Below are 25,934 nucleotides of genomic sequence, written 5' to 3'. Positions count from 1 at the left end.
ACCCTCTTCCGGGGCTCCGCCAGCTGCGCGCGCATTCTCCTCCCCCCCCCTCCCCGCCTTCTTTTGTGGTCCGGCCCATTGCGAGGGTGACAGGAAACCCTGTGCAGGGAGCGCCGCCATCTTGGACCTGCCCGAGGAAGATCCTGAGGGAGCCGCAGGAGCAGTCGCCGCTGCCACCGCTACTGCTGCCAGTGCGTCTGCACCTCCTCGGTCAGCCCGCTAGCTGCCGGGGCCTCGGCCGATCGCCCCTGCCCCTCTCCAGCTGCGCCCGCACTCCTCTTCATCGTCCTGACGCCCCCCTCCCGCCCGGAAAGCTGCCCAGCCACCAGCAACCCCCCAGGTAACGCGGGCCTTCCGCAGTGTCCGTCCGGCCGAGGCCTCCTCGCCCGGCTCGCCGGGGGCCGGGGTGCGGACGACTGCGAGCAGGGCGGCGGGCGGGTGGCGCCGCAGGGCCGACCCTGCCAGGCCGCGGCGAGCCCGGGGTCGGCGCCGGGCACCTCGGCGCCCGGCCCGACGGGACTCCCGTGCGGGGGCGGGGGGTGTCCCCACGCTGCGTCCGCCCGAGCCTCTGGTTCTCCCCGCCCAGCCGAGAGCTGCGGGGCGTGCGGGGAAGGGTGTGTTCGGCCGCGCCTTCCCCGCCTCCTCGACCGGACCGGGCACACACGCACCTCCCGCAGGCCCCTCTCCCCGCTGCCGCTCTGGCGGACCACCCCCGCCGTATTTATCCACGCGGGCAGCGCCGCCTCGCAGCCCACGAGCCCAGACGTGGCATTCCCCGTCCCGGAGGCCGCGTCTGCCCGGAGTACAAAAGGCAGCACCTCGCAGCCTCGCCGGCATCTTGGACTAGCTCCGGTGTCCTTGTCGATGTGGGTAGACCGTGCACTTGGGCTGGGGAAGGGGTCTTATGCTTGCGAGGTTCTGGTTGGGGTGAGGCCCTGTAAGGCCCCGGACACCCTCCGAGGCCTCGAGCTTAGGTAGCATGGAGAAGCGGTGGAGAAGACCAAAAAAGTTTTGGCATTTTGAGAATGGAAGGAAAAACGGCGAAGCCAGCGTTTGTTTTGATGGTTGGCACCTTACCGTGTGCCGGGTGCAGCCCAGGTGTCTTCCCACAGGGTTTTCTTCGAGTAGCCCGTGGTGATAAGCAAAGTTATCTTCATTTACAAGGGAGGAAACTGAGGCTTGAAGTTACGATGTGACTGGTTGGTTCAGGATGCTTCCTACCGACTGGCCTCTGCCTGCACTGTGCCTGGTGTTTCTCCACTACCCTCAAGTTAGGCTAGGGTTACAGGCATGGCCACGTAAAATGTACCCACAGCTTAATTCCTCTTTCCCTACGTTTGCACTGGATGACAACTGACGACTTCTTTGTAACTGGAAGTCTGTAGTGTCACTCCTCCACTGCCAGTCCTCGTTCTCCCAACTCCAGAGGGGAGATGGCAAGGTTTTCATTGTATATTTGAAGACGAAACTGGGGTTCCCGGAGGCCAAGTGCTTTTCTGGTGGTCCCACACAAGTGTCAGAGCTCACCTGAACTCTTGCAGAGTTTACTGCTCATTTTGTTACTGTCACAACCGCCTTTTATTTGTATGTGGTTATTGGAGACAGACTTGACCTTGCAGTAATCCAGCTCCCACTCCTTCCCCCAACACTTGCCTGTATTTTTTTCCCACAGTTCTGCTTAGGCCCTTTTATTCGTGCATGCCTCGAGGCATGCGGTGGTTAAGAGTTTTGGAGGGTTTCTACACTAATACTGCCGCTTTCTAGTTGAGTGACCTTAAGGAATTGACTTAGCCTCTCAGAGTCAGTGCCCTTATCTATACAGGGGATAGTTGTACCTACATTTTAGAGCTGTTTCGAGGATTAAATGGGATTAAAAACCCTTAGCACCTTGCCTGGCATATAGTAGGTGCTCCATTGTAACAGTGCCAGGCATGTAGTGGTTGTTTAATATTTGTTGATTCAATTAAATCAGAGAGTTGTCCAGTTAGACCTGGGCCTGAATCTTCATTTTCCCTTTGGTAGTGTGGGACTGTGGATATATCAACTCTTAGTTGGTTTCCTTACCTGTAAAAAGAATTTTTAGGATTAGAGATTGTGTATAAAGTAGCTGGCGTATATTAGGCATTCAATAAATGGCAGTTATTGTAAAGAGGTAAGATCCCTTTAGATTCTAATAACTTAAAAAAATTCCTTGAAATTAAACCTACCTTTTAAAAAGTTTTTGCTTTTTAAATTTCATGTTAAACTTTATTGTTGTGGCATACTTGAACTGTGCGACAGAATTTGGAGTGTTCTTAAAATTAATCTTTATCAGTATTAAATATTTTTGCATAATCTTAGTAAGATTTTGTACTATTAGGGGAAACTTTTGGTTAAGGCAAATATATTAAAACTAGGGCAACTGAGAGATTTTTTATTTTTTTTTTAAAGCATGAAACATTTTTGTGTGGTTAAAAATGTCAGGCATGGTTGGAGACAGCAGTGTACAAATAGAAGTATCAGAGACTGTACTTTTAAAAAACTTTATGTTCTAGATAGCTTTAAACATGTACAAAAGAGAGTGATATACTGAGCCTTCTCCTACCCATCAGCCAGTGTTAACAGTGATCAGTCTTGTTGATCTATATACACCTATACCCTCTCCACCAAATTATTTTGAAGCAAGTTTCAGACATCATATTTCATCAGTAATTTTTTTGCTATTACTAAACCTTTTAACTCTAGTAGTAAGTACAGGGTTTTAGTGTTTTGCCCTTTTAAGTACTTTCATTCTGTGAACAGAGGTGCAGTATTGGAGTACTTCTTATTCATAGCATACCATCATAATTAACTGGAAAATTTTGTCTTTTTCTTGACACAGTAAGGGATCTAGTTCCTAATTTATATTAATTTATATACAAGTATGACATTAAATATCTTGTCCAAAGTGAGTTTTTTTAAGTGGATGTTACAAATGGGTGGGTTATTTTCAGAGATTGCATTACTGTTGAGGAAAGGAAATTGACCACTCTCACTGGTTAGGTTAGATTATTAGATTAACTGCCCAAGTTTTGGGTCCACTTGTCTGACAGATCAAGTAGCATTCCATGTTAGAGGGCTTGTAAACAAATCAGACTGCTTCTGTTCTTAAGTTTCATGAAGGCAAGGAACAATGATTTTTGTGATCATTACTATATTGTCCAAGCCTAGTCCCAAAGCTTTGTGCTTAGTAGATGATCAACAAATATTTCTGTATTGGAATCACAAAAGCAGTATATCTTGGCTCTGGTATTTAAACAAAATGTCTTGCATGTAAAACACACACACACACACACACACACACACACACACACAAAACAAGCTTAACTAATTTTAACAATGCAGATCAGAATATAAATCACCTGGAATATTTTGTGGGTTGTTTTTGGCCTGTGTTGTCTTGAATAAGTTATGTAAAAATTATTCGGTAACATGTTCTAAGGAGTAGAATAAAATAGCTATATAGCAGTTGTGAAAGGATTAGTCAGACATAGTGCATAAGTTAACACGGTAAAAAAAGCCAAGCTATTTAAAAAAAAAAAAAACAAAATGGGAAAATTACTGTCGATTATTGGAGGGAGTGGTTTTTGTCTGGTTTTTGAGGATGATCATATGATTGACTTCATATGATGTTCCCCATATTGTAAATGTGGAAATAATGTTGAAAGTGTTATGAAAGGGAAGTTTTTTGGTTCTGTTTAGTCTTTAATTTATTTTGTATTAGAATTATATATTAAAATGTCTTAAATATTTCATAGTTTTTTATTGTCTCTACTTTGAATACTTTAGAACATTACTAGTGAATATAGTACATGCTTGTACTGTTAGTCCAGGCATATATAAAGTTAATAATTTCTATCCTTTTTCTGCTCTAAATCCCCAGTATTCATTTTTCACAATTTGGTGTGTATCCTTCCATATTACCTGTATACAGGATTGAGAGAGAGAGAGAGAGAGAGAGAGAGAGAGAGAGAGAGGGAGAGAGTGTGTGTGTATGTGTGTATGCTATTGCATAAAATTCTGCCAACTTTTTTTCACTTAAAATCATGGATATGTTTTCAGGTTAATAATACGTATATATATATATAAATGGTTTTTAAACTAAATGCATATTATTTCATAATACAGATGTACTCTATTTAATCATTTCCCTGTTGATAGGAGTATAGATTGTCTCCAGGTTTTGTTTTTGGGGTTTTTGGTTTTTGGTTTTTGGTGTTGTTTTTTTTTTTTTTTTCTGTAAAAATGCTGCATTAAATGCCCTTGGACCTATAACCTTATGGACTGAAGATTTTGTATCTGTAGGCTACTTCTTGGTCAAAGGGGGATTTGGATTATCTTTAAGATTTTAAAATATATTGATTACTTCCCCCAAAATGTGGTAATTCATACTTCCATAAGCTGAGTGTATGAAAAGTACCTAACCTTCCCATCTACCAGCATATTTCTAATCCGGTCATTTATATGTCTGTATAATCTTATTTGGAGAGATGTTTGATTAACTGTATGGAGACCATGCAGTTTTATTTTGGGGGCAACAATGATTAGTTTTTAGTGTGCACTTAGTAACTATTTAGATAGATCTCTGTGTATTGGCCTGGAAATAGATCAATGATTTTGTTAGGTGAAAAACACTCTGCATAGTTTTATGCAGTAGCATACCCCATTTTTAAATATATTCCTTACTTTAATGGTGATATGTTTTTCTTGTTCAAGAGATGATGTTAATCTAGGGAAATGTTTTGTTAAAGCAATATTAAGCATAGTTAATATTTAAAAGGGGCCAAACAGCAATCATCAGTGCTTAATGTGCACTTATTAATCCTTTCTCTTGACAGCCAGGAAGCTCAGAGCTAAATTTTAGATGAGCTGATAGTAAAACTATGACCCTAAATATTTATTGTAATTATCCTCCATTTTTCTTTTGAGTTTTTGATTTTATTTTATCAGTCTACATAGCTACCTTAGAGAAAATCATGTTCTTTGGAATCAGGCCTGAATTCAGATTCCAGCTCTGCCATTTTACTAATTTTGTAGCAGTAGCCAAATCAGTGAATATCTCCAAACCTCAATTTTTTCAGTTTTTACATAAACCTAATAATGATAATGACTCTGCAGAGTTGTGAGAATTAAGTAAGAATTATATTAAGACAAAGTAGGGAAACATAGTCCTGATCATCCCATGGTTTACTCCCAGCGAATGTTAATTTCAGAAACTTTTTTGTAAGTAGATATAATTTGAATTAGTGTTATCATTTATCCATATCTACAAATCCTGGTTACAGTGCATCCTCTGAATATAATTTTTTTAGTACTACTTAGAGTATTAAATTAGAACCAAGTGAGTGAACTGAAAAAGATATGTCTTCCTAAGTATCACAGAAGGGTTTCATGGTGCATCTCGTAACTATGGAGGAGGTGGGATGGTGTAGTGGTTAGAGAGGGTTCTCTGCAGTCAAAACAGTCTCAGGTTCAGTATAGACTTGACCACTTAGCTTTGTGACCTGGGCATGTTACTTACCTATTGAGTCTTGATCTATAAAATGAGGATTATAGATGTTTTATAAGAGTGTAGTAGTAAAGATTAATTGAGATTGAACGTAAAGCGTTTAAAACATTGCCTGGCACATATTAAGTGCCTAATAAATGGTAATGTAACACTTACATTTGTTATTAGTTTAGAAGTTATTCACCTGTATTTAATGACGCTTGTTGTCTCAGTATAGTACTTTTTTTTTTTTTTTTTTTTAATGTTTATTTTAGAGAGTGCAAGCAGGGGAGGAGCGGAGAGAGAGGGGGACAGAGGATCCAAAGCAGGCTCTGTTCTGAAAGCAGACAGCCTGATGCTGGGCTTGAACTCACAAACCATGAGATCACCACCTGAGCTGAAGTTGGGACACCTAACTGACTAAACCACTCAGGTGCCCCTGAACGTAGTACTACTCTTAAGGAAATCAAAGGCATTGAATGAGAGCTTATCTTCATATGAACTTTATTCACATGCTTTTGTAACACATGGAAAGAAGTGCATTTAATCACATCAGTAGCTGTGTACAAGTTACAGAGTATTTTAAGGTTTTTTAATTAGTGGAGATTATAGTGTTGAATGAACTCATGTTCTCAGTGTTTGAACTGGGCCACCAGTTTTTGACTTTTGAGTAAAGCAAAAGCATCCTTAAGTAATAAGAAGAAAACTTGTTTCCCCTTCCAAAGCTACTTTAAAAAGTACATTCTTCACCTTAACAGTGGTATGTCTCATTCCATGTGCAAGAAATGATGTTGAAAAATACTTTTTTAAAATCATATTAAGCATGGCTAATATTTAAAAGGAGACCACTTGAATATAATTCTACTATAAATACATAATTTTGAGTGAATGTTATGCATAACATTATGTTTAAACCTACGTAGTATCTTAGCTTATAATAAGAAAGGGAGGATCTGTTATGTTAGTGACTACAGTTGTAGATATTTTCTGCCTTCATTGTCTACTGAAATTACTAAGTTTGAGTAGCTTTCCTTTTTTAACTCTGCTTTTTGGGTCATTTTTAAGAAACTTGAACCAGAAAATTGTGTGGTGGGGTAAAGACAGGGCACTGGTATTCACTGTGAAATAGTGGTCATTCTCTTTTATTTGGGAATAGTGTGTGCTAATTAATGCTTGATATTTTGTAAAAATGTTTTGAAAATTGGTCATTGTATAGATAATTAATGAATGCTTGTGTGATGACTAGCATGCACACAAATTAATACAACTAGAATTGGTTTATAATTTCCTGATTAGACTTTAGAACATTTCAAGAAGATATTAGGATTGTTAGAGGCCTTGGTTTCAACATAATATAATGGAAGGCAGCAAAGTATATATAGCTACAAGTTTCAGTAAGAAGAGGGAAAGGAAATAGGAAAATCAGAAAGGTAAGAACATGAAAGACAGTAATTTCAAGGTGACTAAATGATTACTTTTCCCCAAGTTTGAATGGGAAAAGAGGAGCTTAAAAAGGAAGTTAAAAGTTAATTACAGGGTTCTGGGAGGAATACAGGTGAAGAAGTTAATAACCTTTAAATATCATTTTTATTGTGAAAGAATATTTTCTTTCTTGTGTTTGGGATCTGGTGAATAATCCACACCAATTTTAGCCTCAGGACCAACCAAGTTCATTCTTAAAAGTTTTGAGTCCCCATTGTCTGGAAAAAGGGAAACAAATTATTATGTTCAGAATCAGTTAATCTAACTAGAAAAACTCCCTTCCTGTACGAACTGGTTAAGGGAGTTTTCAGTGATGTTGAAGACTGATTATAAAAATGTTACAACACGTCAAGCTGGAATGGGTAGCAGGGCATCCACTTTGTTAAAATAATCCTTACAGCTCATTGAGAAGACTCTACTGTATCCTGATTGTCTAATACCTTACTGTAATGAACTTTTTTTTCTTCCCTGATAGCAGTTATATACTTATTTTAAATACATATTTTTTCTACATGTTAAATTTTATTATATAGTAATTTTGTTAGTTTTAGTAATTGAACTTCTACAAATGTCTTATGTCTGGCTTATATAATGTGACAATTGACCATGACAGTAAAATCAGATTAAAAAATACTGGAAATTAAAATTTTAGAAATGGGGTCAAATATTTATAAGTGTGTATATGTATAATTTTTTATCTTTTCCTTAAGCTGAAAACTGGTTTGAGAATAAATGTTACAGGAAATCATTACCAGTATTAGAATTTACTTCTTGTTTCTAGCACCTAGCACAGTGTCTGACACATTCAAGGCATTCATTTGAATAAATTGGAGAGGTTTTTTTTAAAGTTATTAAAGTAGAAAGAAATTAGAATTATTTAGGTTAAGTCTATCTGAAGGTAAAGAATAGGCTGTGATCTTTAGAAATATTTTCTAATACAGGGGCGCCTGGGTGGCTCAGTCAGTTAAGCGTCCGCCTTGTCAGGTCATGATCTCACGGTTCGTGGGTTCAAGCCCCGCATCGGGCTGTGTGCTGACAGCTCAGAGCCTGGAGCCTGTTTCAGATTCTGTGTCTCCCTCTCTCTCTGCCCCTCCCCCACTTGCATTCTGTCTCTCTTTGTCTCACAAAAATAAATAAATGTTAAAAAAAATCTATTTTTTCTAATACATAAACTTGCCCATTTTTATAAACGTAAGTGGTATTTTATGCCATTATTTCAGCTTCTGGAGTAGTACGTAGTAGGCATTTGAGACATAATCTTCAAATTCTGTATTAGGTTGAGCCATATAAAACTGCAAAATAAATGACTTTTTAAAAAATACAAGAACAACAGTTTCATGTGGTTTTATCTAATCCTGGCAGTAATTTGGTTTGGAAATCATATGATTGGTCTTTCTTTGGAAGCTATGCTAACCATGATTTAAAGTAGAGTTTTAAAAAGGGTTATTTTATGTTTATAAGTTAGTGGTTACTTTCTATAACATTCTGTTGTGAAATCAAAGAGTCCTGAGCAAGTTGGACATCAGTAATTCATTTGATCAGTTGACAAGTGGGGACTTCAAAGAGGAGGGAGGACTGTTCCTAAAAAATAAGGATTTTGTAAAGTTTATTTATTTTGAGAGAGAGAGAGAGAGAGAGAGAGGAAGCATTACCAGGGGAGGGGCAGAAAGAGAGGGAGAATCCCAAGCAGGCTTCCTGAAGCGGGGCTCTCAGGACTGTGAGATGCGACCTGAACCGAAATCAAGAGTCAGATGCTTAATGGACTGAGCCAACCAGGCGCCCCTACAGTGATATTTAACTTAAGTTTATAAAGATTTCCTTGTTTGAAATTTTGTTATTGGATGTTTCCTACAGTGAAATACTGGAATTGTTCTGATATAATGGTTTCTTAATATTTCTATGGATAGTATGTGAGAATGTTAATATTCATCCAAGAGAATTTATGCATTTGGTCAGTTTGAGAAATGTATGCATGCATACATTTTGTTTATAATCATATGCTGTATTTTATATATCTTTAAAGGCTAGCAGCGGTCAACTGGGTAACTTGTGTATACTTGCTTCTGCAGTAACACACTTTTCTTTGTTTTTAGTGCCACCATGGCAACTGCACCATACAACTACTCTTACATCTTTAAATATATTATTATCGGTAAGTTTACTTAACTTATACTCTTGCTCTGCAAAGAAAGTCAATGTATAAAATATATACTAAAACTTAACTTACCACTCCAGAAGAAGTGTATGATTTTTTTCACTGCAAAATTCAAGCTACTTTAATAACATTTATTTTTGCAGTAATATACTTTTTGCATTGTGGCCATGGATACTTCTATAGTACAGTGGTGGGTACCTTTTGAACTGATGTTGATTGTTCTTGAGGACTGCCTGAAAGCTGTTAATCCTGGAAATGGGACAGATTTGCTAGGAGTACTGATAACTTTCCAAAAATATCATGAAAGCCCTTGGAGCCCCCTGGATTCCAAAAAGTGATAGAGAACACTGATTCAGAGTAATTGTGTAATATATATAAAATGATATTGGTAGTTTTTCCATTAAGTTTCAAGATATTGCTCAAATTAAAACACAATGCTATTTACCCAAGTATAGTTGTAAGAGCTCAGTTGAAAGTACATATACTTTATATATTAGACGGTTGTACTGATTGTCACATGTTGATCATATGTGATTGTATTGTAACACTTTTCTTCACCAAAGGTTAAATTGCTATAGTACAATTGGAGATGGCATCTGTTCTGTTGTGGTTTTCATGTAGTGTACATGCTTTTCTTTTGTGGAATTCTATAAGAAATACAAGGAATATGAGAAAATACGAGATCTAGTCCATCAGACTTCTAGAATTTTTTATTTCTGCTAGTTATATGCTGCCCTGTTTACTCCCAGAAGTCTTTTGCTTTAATGCATGGATTAAGGGAAAAAAACAATACAAAACTTTGAAACAGCTCAAAGTAGAAAATGCTCTTATAATAGTTTCTCTGTTAGAAAGCACTTCCTATCTGATGGTTATTAACTAACATAATTTATAACTTCAGTTCTATCATACTGAAGGTTAGGAATCGTCAGTCTGTACATCACATTGAAAAGTGACCTGCATGATCTTTCAAACTCATTATATATTAGGGAAATATAACTTCAAATGTCCCAGAAATTTGTGATGTGATATGGTAGGGGATATAACAATCATTGTATATAAGAGTATAAAACTGAGTATGTAATTGCCACTTGAAATTTTTTTTTGAAACAGGGGACATGGGAGTAGGAAAATCTTGCTTACTTCATCAATTTACAGAAAAAAAATGTAAGTTCAATATATAAGGTAAAACATTAATACATGCTTTATTGTCACTTTCCTACTTTTCAAAAAGTGCCATTTTCACCATATGCATTTAAATACAACATTTCTTTAGAGAGTGAATTTAAATAGGTGTATATATAGTGAAATACACCTGCATGTACAGAGTGTTGATTTTTATATACCATATATAATTTGAGTTTCTTGTTTAGTTTGTTTTGATGGTAGGAAATTTTTTAAAATGTATATTACAGTGTCAGATTTAAATAATCTTTTCTCTGACTTCACCATTTTAGAAATTATTAGAAATTTGCTGCATGTATCATTTGTCAACTAAATAATAGATTGGAGATATTTAAATAAAATTCTTTCTGTATCCAGGACTGGTTTATTAATATTTGAAGTACAATTCTGTCTTGGGTGGTAGAGGAAGAGACCGTCTTATTTTATGTAACTGATAGGCTGAATGTAGTTGAAATTGTTTCCATATAGTTGAAATTATTTTTATGGCTTGTTTTGTTTTGTTTTGTTTTTGCTTAATGTAACATTTTGTGAAAGCTCCAGCAGTCTGTGTGTACTTGTACCGCAGAGTAGTGGGTTTAGGTTTTCAGTGGCCTAATTATAAGGAAAGGACTAATAAGCTTGTCCTACTGGATTAGACGTATATAACCTGCCAATATATGATTGTAAGTATATGTTAAATGTGTTTTTCTTTGAGATATCGATAGTATTTTCCAGGATAAAAATTTGACCAACAACTCCTAGAGTCTTAAAACCATTGATTGGTTTGTTATATGTAATGATTATCAGAAGTCTAAATAGTATAATGTTGATATTATGAAGAACTTATTAAAATCTTTATTTTTAATTTGCAGATTCTTTTAGTCCAGGGGTTAGCAAACAGTAGCCTGTGGGCCAAATCCAGTCACTGCCTATTTTTGTAAATAAGGTTTTATTTCCACAACCATGCTCATTCTACTTACTGTCTCTGGCTGCTTTTTGTGCTTCCGCAGCAGAGTTGAGTAGTTGTGACAGACCTTTTGGCCTACAAAACTTAAATATTTATTATTTGGTCCTTTTTTTTTTTTCTTTTTAAGTTTATTTATTAGAGAGAGAGAGAGAGAGATGGTGCAAGTGGAGGAGGGGCAGAGAGAGAATCCCAAGCAGGCTCCACACTGCCAGCACAGAGCCCAATACTGGGCTCAAACCCACGAAGCCCTGAGATGATGACCTGAGCCGAAACCAGGAGTTGAACACTTAAGCGACTCAGCCACCCAGGTCCCCCTATTTGGTTCTTTATAGAAGTTTGCTCACCTCTGTTTTACTCCACTCAGATTTCTTTGACCTCTGGGTTTTTGTTAATTTTTTTTCAGCGCTAGCTTGAGTCCATTCATAGCCTACAAGCCTTAATAAGTCATTTGATTATCCAGTGGATTTTTTTCTGCTGGTCTTAATCTGAAGCTTTCTGGAAGTTGGAATATTATATTCTATTTCTTTTCCTCTCTAACAGTTATGGCTGATTGTCCTCACACAATTGGTGTTGAATTTGGTACAAGAATAATTGAAGTTAGTGGCCAAAAAATCAAACTGCAGATTTGGGATACAGCAGGACAGGAGAGGTTTAGGGCTGTTACACGGAGCTACTACAGAGGAGCTGCGGGAGCGCTTATGGTGTATGATATCACTAGGTAAGAGATTCATAGTTTTTCAAACTTCGTACTTGAAAAAAGAAGTCTACTTTAGGCAGCGTGGTCTCCTTTTTTATCGATGTAGGCATTCTTTAGTTTGTGATTGTGTGCCTATACATGAGCTTATTTGGGCTTTATGGTTTCTTCTCTAAATTGTTGTATAAGACTTGATGTGTGTAACATGTTGATTTCCTTTTCTGAAAGTGGATATGACTGAAGAAAAACTTTAGGAGATGCTGGTGGAGCTAATAGAAGAATACTATTCTGAAAAGCAGCATCTGTTCAATTATTTGAGGTGAAATAATATTTTATACCAAACTTTGTTCTTTTCACTTCAGTAGAAAGCAAGCGAGTTTTGAGTTACTCTGTTCAGTCTCTAGTGTTAAAGACACTTTTTCAAAGTAAGGTCAAGGAAGGAATTAAGTAGTTTTGCTAATCCAACATGGTAGGTTATAAAAAGTTCTTATGCTTGCATCTGAAGGTGTTTGAGGTATTTAATTGTTCATTCACTTAAATTCTTTTTTTGCTCTAAAATGGATTGAAATGGTTTGCAATACCGCATGCAGCAAGATTAAGTTTATTTCAGCTTGGCTTTCTGGAAACTGAAAGCACTTGATACAACATAACAAAGCTGGACCCTATTTGGGTTGAGAAAAACATGGAAAATTGGGCTACTTCATTAAACTGTGCTAAGCTAGCAAATGAACTGGATCACCTTTCATATTAACGCAGAGTACCAGTTTATTATTATTTTTTTTTAAGTTTATTTGTTTATTTAAAGAGTGTGTGAACAGGGGAGGGAGAGAGAAAATCCCAAGCAGGCTCTGCACTGTCAGCTCCGAGCCCAGTGCCGGGCTCAGTCTCATGAGCCGTGAGACCACGACCTGAGCCAAAACCAAGAGTCGGACGCTTAACCAACTGAGCCCCCAGGCGCCCCGCAGAGTGCCAGCGACTCTTGTGGGGCCCCTGTGACTCTTTAAAGCATTGTGACTCTTGTCTTATTTTTTTGAGAGGAGGTAGGGATGGGTGAGTGGGGCCAAATGATAATTAGACTTTCAAGCATATTTCCTTTTGAGAAATGCTTTATATGTTTGCTCTTGAAGAGTCACAATACAGCACACATTAACATGTTAGCACCCTGAGAAGTTCTGCAGAAAAATTCTTTAACTTAATTTAGTTTGGTGTTTCCTAAGCTTATTTTATTGAGGAACACACTGGGAAATGTGGACTTAGAATGAAGATAGCAGCTGATTATAATTACAGTGCTTGAAGTTCATTGAGTTCTAGAGTTGGGTGATCTCAGGGCAAAAGGAGTGAAATAGCCTTAATGTTTTTCTCTATAGCCAGGAACTGGTAACATGATAAGAAAATAGTTTTGTGGGAAGAATATTAAAGAACCTGGCCATCTCCACAAGACATCCTTATGAGGGGTGCATTCCCGAAGACTTTGCATAATTAAAAACTCTATTCATTATTAATCAATTTAAATGTGCTGATATGTGCTTAGAGTTATTAATCTGTAATGTAGTTGGTTTTATTTTGTGTGTGCTTGTGTTTTTCCCCCTTCAGCTTTACTGATAATATAGTTGACACATAACATTGTGTAAGTTTAAGATCTACAAAGTGATGATTTGATACATGTTTGCTTTTAAGCATAGTAACTACTTTTGGTAGAATATGTGTCTGTTCAAGTCATCAAAAGTACTTTGGCTGGAAACTGCCCAAATGCCCATCAACTAAGGAAGAGATAGACAAATGGGTATATTCATGCAACGGAGCATAATTCAACCATTAAAAGAAATGAAACTCCGATATATGCCATAAGGTGGATGAGTCTGGAAAACATTTTGCTAAGTGAAAGCAGTCAGACATAAAAGGCCACATGTATGATTCCATTTATATGAAAGATCCAGAATAGGCCAATTCATAGAGACAGAAAGTAGATTGCCAGGGGACAGAGAGTGAATGCTGATGGGTACGGAGTTTCTTTTGGGAGTGATAAAAATGTTGTAGAATTAGATACTGGTGATTGTTGCACAACTTTGGAATATATACTAAAAACTGATACATTGTATACTTTAAAAGGATGAGCTTTATGGTATGTTCATATCCCAATAAAAGTATTATTGAAAAAAAGTACTTCAGGCTTTACACCGGTGTTTTTCATATGCTACATTTCATAGTAGCATTAATCCTTGACATTTTGCAAACTTGAAAGTTCCTGCTTTAGTAATATTTTTTATTCTTGGCATTAACTATAATTGTTACATGATACTTTTCTAAATTGATAACATAGCTTATCATGGCAATTTTTTTGGCTGTATCAGTTGTTTGATATGTCATTTAACATCCATGCCAAAGTTAGGGATATAGTTGCACTTTTTTTTTTTTTTTTTTTTTTTTTTTAGCACTATTACCACTAATTAATGAATATTCTGATGCTGCTGTATTTATAGATTTGAAATTATGGTGAATTTAAGTTAATAAAATAATTACCAAAACTAAAGTTTACGTGATCTGTATACTTAAAAAGGATGTGTAGATTTCTCTGTTTACCAAAGTAATGGCAGTTTGTAATTCACTGTTGCTGCCAGCTTTGACATTTTAAAATTTACTAAAATCAGTATAAATATTTTTGTATTTGTGCTATTTGAGTTTTTGTGCACAAAGTAGGATAAATTTATGTGTAAAAGCAAAGTATGTCAGTGCTGCAAATACTGAAGAGTAAAGTGATATGGCTTGTGCTTTTTAAAAATATTTGACCATTAGAAAATTATAAAACATCAGGAAAATGTTACTTTTGTTTATTTGATTTTTTTTTTTTTTTTTTTTTTATAGTTAGGTGGTGATTTGTGTGTAACATGATTTAGCACAGTAAAAAGAGAATCTTAGGACTCCTTTTCAGTTCCCACTGGGAAAGGATTAAGTGTTTGGAATATTCCAACTTTATATAGGTACTGACAGCTGGAGATGATGGAATATATTCACAAGGCTAAATTTGAAACACTTTGAGGACAGTGTGTATGCAAAGGGTTCAAGGCCTGGCTCTGAAATCATTTGGATCTTTGTGGGGCTTCTGTTTACTTACCTGTTAAATGAGTAGGATGGATTAAAGTTCTGTGAATGTATTTAAATCAGAAACCCCTTTTTAAAAAAATCTTTTCTAATATTTATTTTTGAGAGAGACAGAGTGTGAGTGAGGGAGGGGCAGAGAGAGAGGGAGACAGAATCTGAAGCAGTCTCCAGGCTCTGAGTTGTTGGCACAGAGCCTGACGCGGGGCTCGAACCCACAAACCGTGAGAACATGACCTGAGCTGAAGTTGGACACTTAGCCGACGACTGAGCCACCCAGGTGCCCCCAATCCGAAACATTTTTAACCTTCAAAATTTTATTTGATCCTTTTGGTAGAGTCTGAGAAATATTAATACTATACTGTATTTAATATTGTATATTATTTAAATTTGCTTGCTCTCTTCGGGCCTGTTTGGCTAGGGCAAATGAGCCTATGAGTTTCTAAACTAATGCTTGGAGAAAGTGGAGAAATAAGGCAGTCTGGATCCCAAAATGATTTAGCTGCTGGGTAAATAAGAGTACAGAGTTAGAATAAACTTGCTCTGATATCTAGGGACTTCAATTTCCAGTCAGATGTATTAAGTGCCTTTTTAAAGCACTTTTGTTTTAAAATTTCTTAATGTTTTTATTAATTTTTGAGAGACAGAGAGAGAGCACAAGCCGGGGAGGGGGCAGAGAGAGAGGGAGACACAGAATCCGAAGCAGGCTCCAGGCTCTGAGTTGACAGCACAGAGCCTGATGACACAGGGCTTGAACTTAACAAACTGTGAGATCATGACCTGAGCCGAAGTCAGATGCTTAACCGACTGAGCCACCCAGGCACCCCTAAAGCCAGTTTTTATGCTGTCGTATTCAACTTTCTCTTTAAGGAAAGGTGAATTTTGTATCTGTCTATAGTGTGACTGTCTTGGTCTCTAATTTGAAAAAGACAGATGCAAACATGTTTGCCACTGAACATACACCATTTGTGAGACATTTTGGTGCTATGTCTCCATTTTGTGGTCGAAAATCTGGATGATTTAAAAATAATCTTAGTTTTTACTTCAGATTGTAAATTCTGGGTTCAGAATTGTTTTCATTAATTTTCTGTGTTGTTCCTTGCTTGCCTATTGGTGTGCTTTATAAATGTACTTTTAAATGCAAGCAGTTTACTCCTGAAATGTAATTAGAAAGTTGTTGGATTATTGTTTATTTATTTAAAAATAATAGGTTTAGGCTAGATTTTTGGAAAATATGTGTTTACATTCTACAGATTTTGATAAAAGTGAATATTTTAAATATTTATTGAAGTTTGTTTTTAAAAAATTGAAATGGCAATTGTATGTGGTAGTCATACACGTAAACTTTAATTTTTGCAGAAGAAGTACATATAACCACTTAAGCAGCTGGTTGACAGATGCAAGGAATCTCACCAATCCAAATACTGTAAGTTGAATAACCTTTGTTCTACAGAAAATTTGAGAACTACACTAACCCCGAAAGGAAAGTTATTTGTTAATAGGATTTTTGTATTTGAGTACTAAGAATGAGAGAATATTTTATTTTTAAATTAATTAAAGAGAAGTTAACCTTTTTTTCAGTAGTAATTACTCTAGGTTTTGTATTTATACTTGGTTTTTGTTCATGTTTGTGGTTAAAAAAAAAAAATGTTATGAATGGAGTGGTGACCTCCTGTGAGGTGGAGACTATGAAATCTGAAACAATCACTTTGAAAGGGATCTGCATTTGTTTCATAAAATCTTACCATTAGAAGAAACTGGGAAAAATATAAAGGGTCTCTATTTTTTCTTTTTTTTTTTCCCCAAGATTTTATTTAAATTCAAATTAGTTGACTTATAGTGTAGTATTGATTTCAGGTGTAGAATAATTCAATGGATCGTCACTTACATACAACACCCAGTGCTCTTAACAAGTGCCTTAGTGCCCATCACCCATCTAGCCCATCTCCATCCACCTCCCTCCATCAACCCTCAGTTTGTTCTCTATAGTTAAGAGCCTCTTAAGTATTTGCCTCTCTCTCTGGTTTTACCTTAATTTTCTTTCCCTTCCGCTATGTTCATCTGTTATATTTCATCTTCTTTGTTTCTGGATCTCTATTATTTCTTAACAACTGCTTGTGAATCTACAATTATCTCAGTAAAATTTCAATTAAAGATAAAAGAGTTCTACATGCTTTAAAAAATTAGTTTTTTAATTAAAAAAATTTTTTTACCAAAAAAATCTGAACTATACTTAAATATTAAAAAGTAAATTCAAAAAGTAAGCATTATTGTGCTGTATTTTCAAACTGCAAATTAAAAAAACTTTTTTTGAGAGAGAACATGAGCTGGGGAGGGGCCGAGGGAAAAGGAGAGAGAATCTTAACCACTGGGTGTGGAGTCTGACTCGGTCTCAATCTCATGACCCTGGGATCATGACCTGAGCTGAAATCAAGAGTCAGATGCTTATCTGACTGAGTCACCCAGGCACTGTAAAAAATTTTTTTTCTTTTTAAAATGAAAATAAAAATTAGCTTCGTAGCCAGAGTGAGAAGATACTGAGATTTTAAAGGCCAACTACCAGGCTAGACTCTGTAGTAGCCAAAGATAAAGGTGCATCTTGGCCCACGGAATGTTACGGTCTAGTAAGGAGATAGCTGTGCGTATGTGTTTAATTGTGCTGAAAAGCAGAGTGAAATAGGAGTTGGAGCAACTGGTGTGTGTGTTACTGGAAGTGCTCCAGATAAGCAGTGCTGTCTGGAGAATCCAGCTTTACAGAGAAAGTGATGTTTGAACTGGGACTGTAGAGGTGAATAAGGCTTCCAGGAACAGGTGAGGAAAGGCCGTGAGCTGTGACTGACTCTGAGCTTCTTCAGAATAAGACCTGTGTCTTACTTGGCTTTGTTATCAGTGGTAAGATTGGCTTTTTTTTTTTTTTTTTAAATCAAGGAACAGCAAGCAATTGGTGGAACTGAAAGTTAATGTCATTTGCCTTTTATGTCAAGGACTGTGCCTGGAATTTTCATATCAATTATCATTTTAAACCCACTGTAGGTACACATACAAAGCTATAGATAAATGTTCATAACAGCTTTATTTACAATAACGGGAAACAACCTAGATGGCCGTCAGTAGGTGAGTGGTTAACCCATCTGGTGTATTCATACTACAGAACACTCCTCAGTGAAACAAAGGAATGAACTATTGATGCATATAGCAATTTAGATGGCTCTCAAGGACATTATGCTGAGTGAAAAAAGTCAGTTTAAAAAATTACATTTTGAATGACTCCATTTATAAAACACTCTCAAAAAGACAGAATTGTTGCCAGGAGTTAACAGATGGGGGTGAAGGCTATGAGTGGTGTGGGATGACTATAAAAAGGGCAGCACAGAGAATTTCCTTTGTAGTGATGGAACAGTTCTGTATCCTGATAGTGGTGACACAGATCTGTACCTGCAATAAAATTGCATAGAACTGTGCACACACATGACAGTGTACAGCTGGTGAAATTGAGTGCACCAGTGTCACTTCCCTGGTTTTGAAAGTCTGTAAGATGCTACTGTTGAGGAAGCTTGGTGAAGGGTCTTTAGAATCTCTACTTTTGTAAGCTTCCTATAGTTATTTCAAGAAAAATGTTAAAAAGAAAAAAAAAAAACCTCATTGTAGAGGGTTCTTAGAGGAGTATAATGACAAGTTAGGCATGTCTTTCCTGTCTTATTTATGCCTCTTTAATTTTTACCACATCTTCAGAAGAAAGTGTTAATGGAGGAAAAACTTTCCTCTACCTTTCAAGATTCTTCTGGTTGGTCTAAGAAATAAATTGACAGAGTTGTTAAAAGTTTCTGGAGGTTGAGTCGGTACCCTCTCCCTGGTACTGAGAGGGAAATACCCTTACAAATGGAGATTTTTCTTCTAAGTGTAAATGTCTCTTAAGGTAAAGGGTAACTTTGGGTTTTCAGAGCTTTACCTCTGTCTGGTGTTTCTTAAAAATAAACTAGCTTAAGAGAATTAATATTCCAAAGAGGCCTATCTTGAGGTGGCAAAATTTGCTCCCCTACAAAAGAAAATCTCTTAAGGTCCAGCTCAAATGTTACATTTTCTATAAAGTTGCCTTCAATTTCTATATGGAGGTTACATACCTTCCCATTTTGTCTGGTATATTTTGTATCTCTGTCTTGTTAGCATGCTACTTTCATGTCTCCTTTCAGGATGATAGGTAAAGCACGGCTTGGAACTTCTTAAGGAATTGGGAGAGGAGGCAGTGTTTCCATTCAGCTAGCATTTAAAATAATTTTTTAAATTATCTTTTATTTTTAAAAACAGCTTTACTGAGATATAATTAGCATAATTACCCATTTAAGGTGTGCAGTTCAATTTTTTTTTTAAATATTAGAGAGCACACACACATGCATATGTAGGTGCATGAGCTGGGGAGGGGCAGAGAGAGGACCCCAAGCAGGCCCTGCACTGTTAGTACAGAGCCTGACACAGGGCTCCATCTCCCAGACTGTGAGTGAGGTCATGACCTGAGCCAAAATCAAGAGTTGGATGCTTAACTGACTGAGCCACCCAGGCACCCTGGTGTGGTTTTTTTTTTTGTTTTTAAGTTTATTTATTTTGAGAGAGAGAGAGAGCACGCGCGCATATGCAGGGGAGGGGCAGAGAGAGGGGGAGAGAATCCCAAGCAGGCTCCATGGCTGTTAGTGCAGAGCCTGATGTGGGGCTTGAACTCATGAGCCATGAGATCATGGCCTGAGCTGAAATCAAGAGTCAGAGGTTTAATCGACTGAGCCACCCAGGTGCTGCACCCTGGTTTTGTTTTTGTTTTTGTTTTTTTTTTTAACTGAAATATAGTTGACATACAAAACATTTCTTGTTTTGAGTACTTGTCTTATAATGGCTCTGTATTAGGCCACCATGACTTTATCAGCCTTGATTTTTTTTTTTTTTTAAGCTGATTTCCTTTTTTAAGTGTTCTTACCTTATTCTTTAAAAGACTGACTCCATGTGAAAATCTTTCCCTCTTTAGTGGGCCCTTGTCCACACTGATTGAAAAATGCTCACATTTGTTACACCGCTTAAGTGTTCTTGCTCAAGGTTTACATTCAGATCACAGTGGTTCTTCAGTTCGTTAGACGTCGTGTTTTAGAAACAGGAGAGCCAGGTGCTGCAGTGTCACATGAGAAAAAGTTAATGGTGGAAATCACTTTTGGTTGAAACCATCCATTCCTGTCTGCATCTGGATTACCACATCTGTTTGGAAGGGAAAGGAAGGGGGGATCACTTGTTAGTATGAAATAAGGTTATATATGGACAGAGACAGTTTATCCATAAATGCCTCCCCGCCCTCCCAAAGCACCATAACGATCAAAGCTCTGTTTCCAAGGCTGCAGACTTTTTTCTTAGAGCTTTTCAGAGCTGCCTTTAACTTTGGCCTAACTTCACCTGTATAAATGCTTCCAAACTGAGTATAGATAAGTGTGTGTATTTTGCCTTGGATTTGAACTTGTCTGCATATGTGTCCCCTCATTCCCTCTTCCCACCCACCACTGTTCCCCACAGAACACAGACATTTGTTATCAGTTGCTACAAATGTAGTCCTGCCTAGGGCTAGCTAGTGTAAGGAAAGTTTTTGAAGGTCACAGTTTGGGTTTTCTGCCTTGGTTCTAGTATCTTCCTCCCCCTGACTCACCGAGTAAACGTTGACAAATTCCTTTGCCTTATTTGAGCATTGATTTCCTTACCTATAGCCTGAAGGAGTTGAACTAGTAGTTTAACTTTTTGAGGGTCCTAGAAACTTTGGAAAATCTGATGAAAACCATGAGCATTCTCTTCCAGGGAATGTACTTGTTGACAACATTCTGTGCTTAATTTCAGCGCATTCACAGATCCCTGGGAGCTTGTCCGTGACCCCTTTAGTAAGCTTACTCAGATAAGTCATAACCTTTGGCCTAGACCAGTTGTGCCTCATGGACTGTTTTGTTTTTGAATGGCTTGCACACCTGAAAAATCTACTCTTTGCCCTTTATAGACAGTTTGTCAGCCCATGGCCTAGATAATTGCTGAGATCCCTGTTAATAGTACTGACTTGGTGATTTTTCATATGTGTCTGCTAGATGAGATTGCTGGTACTTGGGTGTCCTTTTTAGGCCCCTGTGTTTTTTCTGTCAAGGTTTTTGGATTTCAGAAATTTAATGGTTGATTTAAATGGTTGCTTTTATTTTAAGATGTCTTTCTTTTGGTCACAAATTAGGTAATAATTCTCATAGGAAATAAAGCAGATTTGGAGGCCCAGAGAGATGTAACATATGAAGAAGCCAAACAGTTTGCTGAAGAAAATGGTGGGTTTCTTTTAAGATTTTTAATGGTGGTTTTGGTTCACACATAGAATTTCTAAGGAAGGGTGGGATTTTGATACTGCAGATTATGTGACTTTTTTTTTTTTTAATGGCAACTGCTTACATTTCCAGAGTGAGGAAATAAAATGTTTCTATTTGACATTTGTGTTATTCGTGTTGGGGGTAGTACAAGTATTTAATAACAAATATAAAGGTTCCCCGCCATCTCAAGCTAACATATATTGTTTCATAAAATACTATGATAGGAGTACTGATAGCTGATGGGAAACTTTTATTCATGGGAAAGTTTTATTCAAGTGTTATTGAAGATAATCCCCTTTTTGAGTTAATTTGAAATGTCTTAATCATAAGTCTGAATTTTATTTTTAGGCTTATTGTTCCTTGAAGCAAGTGCAAAAACGTACGTATGGCTAAAATTAATCATTTTCAGTTATGTTTAATTACATTCAAACTTCTCAAAGTAGAACCACACATATGGAAAATGGATTCTAATATATTTGCACGTAATAACGCTTATGGTGGGAAGAATAGTAAGCACGCATCCCTTTGCTTCCTGTTTCACATTTAAAAGTAATATTTTTTGTTAACTTTGCCTAAAAGATTGTACCTTGATTATTCCCATTGGTAATCCAGGTTAATAAATGAAGTTGTGTTAGCATTTCAAAAGCGTTTGACTTTCACAACTGAGGTTGAGTTTGGCATCTTAGACTCAAGCTTGGTTAATCTGTTCATTTAATACTGCTGATTAAAAAGCATGACCTAAGGAAACAATGTCTAAGAATAATTAGAAGCATAATTAATTTTCTGATTGTTACTCCGTGTCCATTATTGAACCCCAGGCCTCCCATCTTCATTTATTAAGTCAAACATCTCTTGCTGGTGAGAAGCTAGCCCCTTTGTTCAGTGCCATCTGTATTGTTAGTATTAAGAGAACTGAAGTGTGAACATAGCCGAGCATGAAAATATCACCATCACATGATAAAAACAGTATAGTTGGTGCTTGGCTAATCAGACCATACAAATCCTGGAATCCTGTTCTGCATGTTTTGAGATGTTTGTGTTTGGAATGCCTTCTCACAGTTACAAAACTGGCTCTTCATTTTCATTATATATTAGTATATACCATTTTAATGATTAGAACGTACCCTGTTATCCAGTTGGGGCTTGTAGAAACAGCTCTTGGTACCGCGTTCACATGCTTTTCCACAGAAATTATTTCCCCATGTTGCTCTCCTTAGCTCAGTCTTTGGTAATCTCTTGTTAGATGACAGTGGCTAAGTTGAAGACATCATGGCAGTTGACTAAAGGTTAGCAAAAGTGCATCATGCCTAATCTTTCGTGGAGAGCTGTGATTCTTGAATAAAGTTGTCGATTGCCTCTCAGGGGAGAGAATGTAGAAGATGCTTTCCTTGAAGCTGCCAAGAAAATCTATCAGAACATTCAGGATGGAAGCCTGGATCTGAATGCTGCTGAGTCCGGTGTACAACACAAGCCTTCAGCCCCGCAGGGAGGCCGGCTAACCAGTGAACCCCAACCCCAGAGAGAAGGCTGCGGCTGCTAGTGACCTCTTTGCCGTAGCTCCCGTTTGACCTTTCACCTGTCTGTTGGAAGCAGTACTTTTTACTGCCTCATTGTCTTCTGTACATCTTACTGGGTTTAATTAAAAAAAAAAAAAAAAAAAAGGAAAAAACAACTCTGTTGTAAAAACAGTTTAACACAATACTAAACTGCTAAACAACTAGGTGTAATCAGGTTATCAAAGGCAAGTAGAGTAATAAATCTCTCCTGCATGGTAAATCTAGACTTTTTTTTCCCCCTTGATCGTCCTCGTGATAGGTATGTCACCAGTACATGATTTAAACTGAGCACTGATGCTGGACTTAAATGATTTTTATCCTTCCCTCTTTTTGGCAAGGCTTTGTCTTACTGTATGGTTTAATTTGATGATATCTTAAGCCTTTCTCCCCATCTTTAACTGTTCAAGTATGTCTGTTGTAACCAGTAAGTTTATTGCTGTGAAATGACTTCTGATGATAGAGAATGGGCTCTATAACTGCTTTTGTTTTGTTTTCGTTGGATAAATTTTCTGTCGTGTGGGTGGCATTTTTCTCGTGGAGGTTTGCTTCTGTCTTAGCCTTGCACAGGGAAATATCCACTTATCTTTTCTCGTGCTTAATTAATAGCTTTATCTTTTTTTTTTTTACACCATTTTATCCTTTTCTCTTTAGCAGAAAGTAAATATGTATAAAATTTGAAGGAACCGAACTAACAATACATTCTGTGTATATTATTTTAATGAAGAAAATAAATTGATTACTGGCATTGGAACAGTATAAAATACCAGTTTGTACAGTATGACCTATATGTGACCATGTTACTCCCTTCCATTTCACACAAGGAAATAGACACAACTGCAGTTCACAGGTAATACTGGCTTCACCCTCTGGTGCTAGCAGTGTTTGGGGACACAGTGCTGGAAGGAGCTCCTAGCACGAGAGGATTAACACTAGCAGATTCTGTTCCATCTTTGCACCGTGGCTTACCTGCTGATTTTCTTAACTGTTCTTGTGCAATCGACAATGTGCTAACCTGCTTTTCTCTTTGTAAACGTTTTGCATTACAGGCTGCATTTCTTGCCTTACTGTATAGAAAAAGAAAAAAGGCTGGGTTTATTATTGCACATTTTAAGCTTTTATACCTTTATCTTCTTGGAATGGTGAGATTGTGGACCGGACAGTCAGAACCGCAGGTCTGCTGTTAAGGGATTTTAAATTGTGCATTTTTAACACTACAGTGAGATAATTTAAGGTATCCCTTGTGTCCTTAGTATAAGGGGCTATTTTATGTCATGGGGGCATAAATTGTTTTGTAAAAGGGAAAGTGTTTCTAACGGTGTTTCAGTGTTTGCGCCAGTGTTTGCACCGATCCGATCCGATCCGATGTAAGTTATTACTTTGCACTGGGTGGTTTGGCCACTGAAAGAATACTGTGTTGCAAGGGAAACGATCTCTTTAGACAACAAACTTCTGTTTCACCAGGTTCTTTACTTCTTTTGATTGATTTCTGATGGAGTTTATGGTTCAGACTGAGAATTGAGGTTATTTGAAGTAGGATAGGTAAACCTTAGTGTATTATCTAAAATCACTCAGCTCACCTGCTGTGTTTAAAATACACATTTTAAATCCCTCTTTACAGACACTAAAGTAAAAATAAAAAGTATGACTTTCTGGGTTGTAAACATGTGGTAGTACTGGAGTATTGTATAGTCAATGTTAAATAAAAGCCAAAACTGGAATGTGCAGAAAATAGGATTGGGTTAATTTGTGGACTCATCTTTATTTTTGTCTTCGTTGAACTTTTTTAAAAACAAGATTCCTGGAGTAGATTGGTATATTCTGTTAAAGACTTAAAAGTGACCCATTTTGCTTACCCTGTTGCTTCACAAGGGACTTGCCCAGGGACCATGACCTGCTGGTGTGTGTATATATTTTCAAAAACAAAACCAACCAACCACCCATTGGGATATAAGGTAGCAATCACAAACTAAAGACTGTGGCTTGTTTAGGTGCAATACCCTGATTCCCAAAGTTAGTTACAGTGGGTCTTATTGTTTTTGTGACAGGATTTATTCAGACTGCTGTACTCTTCATTTGATGTAACAAAATGCTATTAATCTAAATATTTGTAAATAAAGTACCTGTATCTAGATTAAATTAAAATGGTTTGCATTATTTTCTGAATTACAATAGGATTTCGTATTTTCTTCAGGCAAACAGTTATCTGGCAGAAGCTGTCAGTTTTTATTGCAGAACTGTCCTTGTATAAAGAGAAGTCTGTGTATATAGCGTATAAACCCACATCGCTTAGTAATTGACCTACACTTTTATTCTTGTGTTCAGATCACACTTGCAGTGTTTAAGTTGACTTTTTTCAGCGTGAGATCAGCACCCTTGGTGCCTGATAGTGTTCTCCCTTGACTGTACTTGGGGCCAAATTCTGTTATTTGCATGTGTAACCCCCTATAATAAACTTGGGTGCTCAAAAACAGAAGAGCAAATTGTCATATTGTAACACACGTGTGCCAGACACTGGGCAAGTAGAGAGAGTGAAGTTCTTTTAATCTTTAATCCAGGAGAGCTCACTACCTCTGTGGTCACCCGGTTCTCTGGGTTGTTAACCGTGCACCTATGAGGAGCCCGTCTTGATTAGTACTTGGTGCTCAGTACTCTTTATGGGTTAGACGTTCCAGTACAATGTTCAGGTGTTTTTCAGGGATAATAAAGTGTGTGATGCAGTAACCTCGATAAAAAAAAAAAAAAAAAAAAAAAAAAAAATTTCTGGTGGTGATGTTCATGTCCTACTAGAGGTAGTAAAGTTTCTTTGGAAAGCTGTCTTTTGGAACCAGGTGTTTGGCTTCATACATTGATTACCTCACATAATTCCAGACTATAGTTTTGAGAACTCTTTTGCTCACATATCCATTGTTTCAAGTGTGATCTTTTTAGAAAGGTGTGTGGTTCAATTCACTCCTT

At 37.3% G+C, this 25,934-nt stretch overlaps 1 protein-coding gene across 1 annotated transcript; it reads left to right on the top strand.

Annotated features, from left to right (window-relative positions):
• The first annotated feature begins 25 nt into the window (after positions 1-25).
• Positions 26-25,121, top strand: RAB14 (RAB14, member RAS oncogene family). Its single transcript, XM_045468813.1, has 8 exons — positions 26-340; positions 9,082-9,140; positions 10,254-10,307; positions 11,812-11,989; positions 16,421-16,487; positions 21,297-21,384; positions 21,772-21,802; positions 22,786-25,121. Exons 2-8 carry the CDS (start codon positions 9,089-9,091, stop codon positions 22,961-22,963), a joined length of 648 nt encoding a protein of 215 aa, XP_045324769.1. The 5' UTR covers positions 26-340; positions 9,082-9,088; the 3' UTR covers positions 22,964-25,121.
• Positions 25,122-25,934: the final 813 nt, after the last annotated feature.

The sequence above is a fragment of the Leopardus geoffroyi genome, chromosome D4, assembly GCF_018350155.1.
Source record: "Leopardus geoffroyi isolate Oge1 chromosome D4, O.geoffroyi_Oge1_pat1.0, whole genome shotgun sequence".
Taxonomy (NCBI): Eukaryota; Metazoa; Chordata; class Mammalia; order Carnivora; family Felidae; genus Leopardus; species Leopardus geoffroyi.
Note: the sequence above shows the minus strand (reverse complement) of the source record. Positions and strands in the feature narration are given on the sequence as shown.

Coding starts and splice junctions, on each gene's coding strand:
- RAB14 (XM_045468813.1), top strand. CDS start 9,089: ATGGCAACTGCACCATACAACTACTCTTACATCTTTAAATATATTATT. Junction 11,990..16,420: donor ATGGTGTATGATATCACTAG/GTAAGAGATTCA, acceptor TAATTTTTGCAG/AAGAAGTACATATAACCACT. Junction 21,803..22,785: donor CTTGAAGCAAGTGCAAAAAC/GTACGTATGGCT, acceptor ATTGCCTCTCAG/GGGAGAGAATGTAGAAGATG.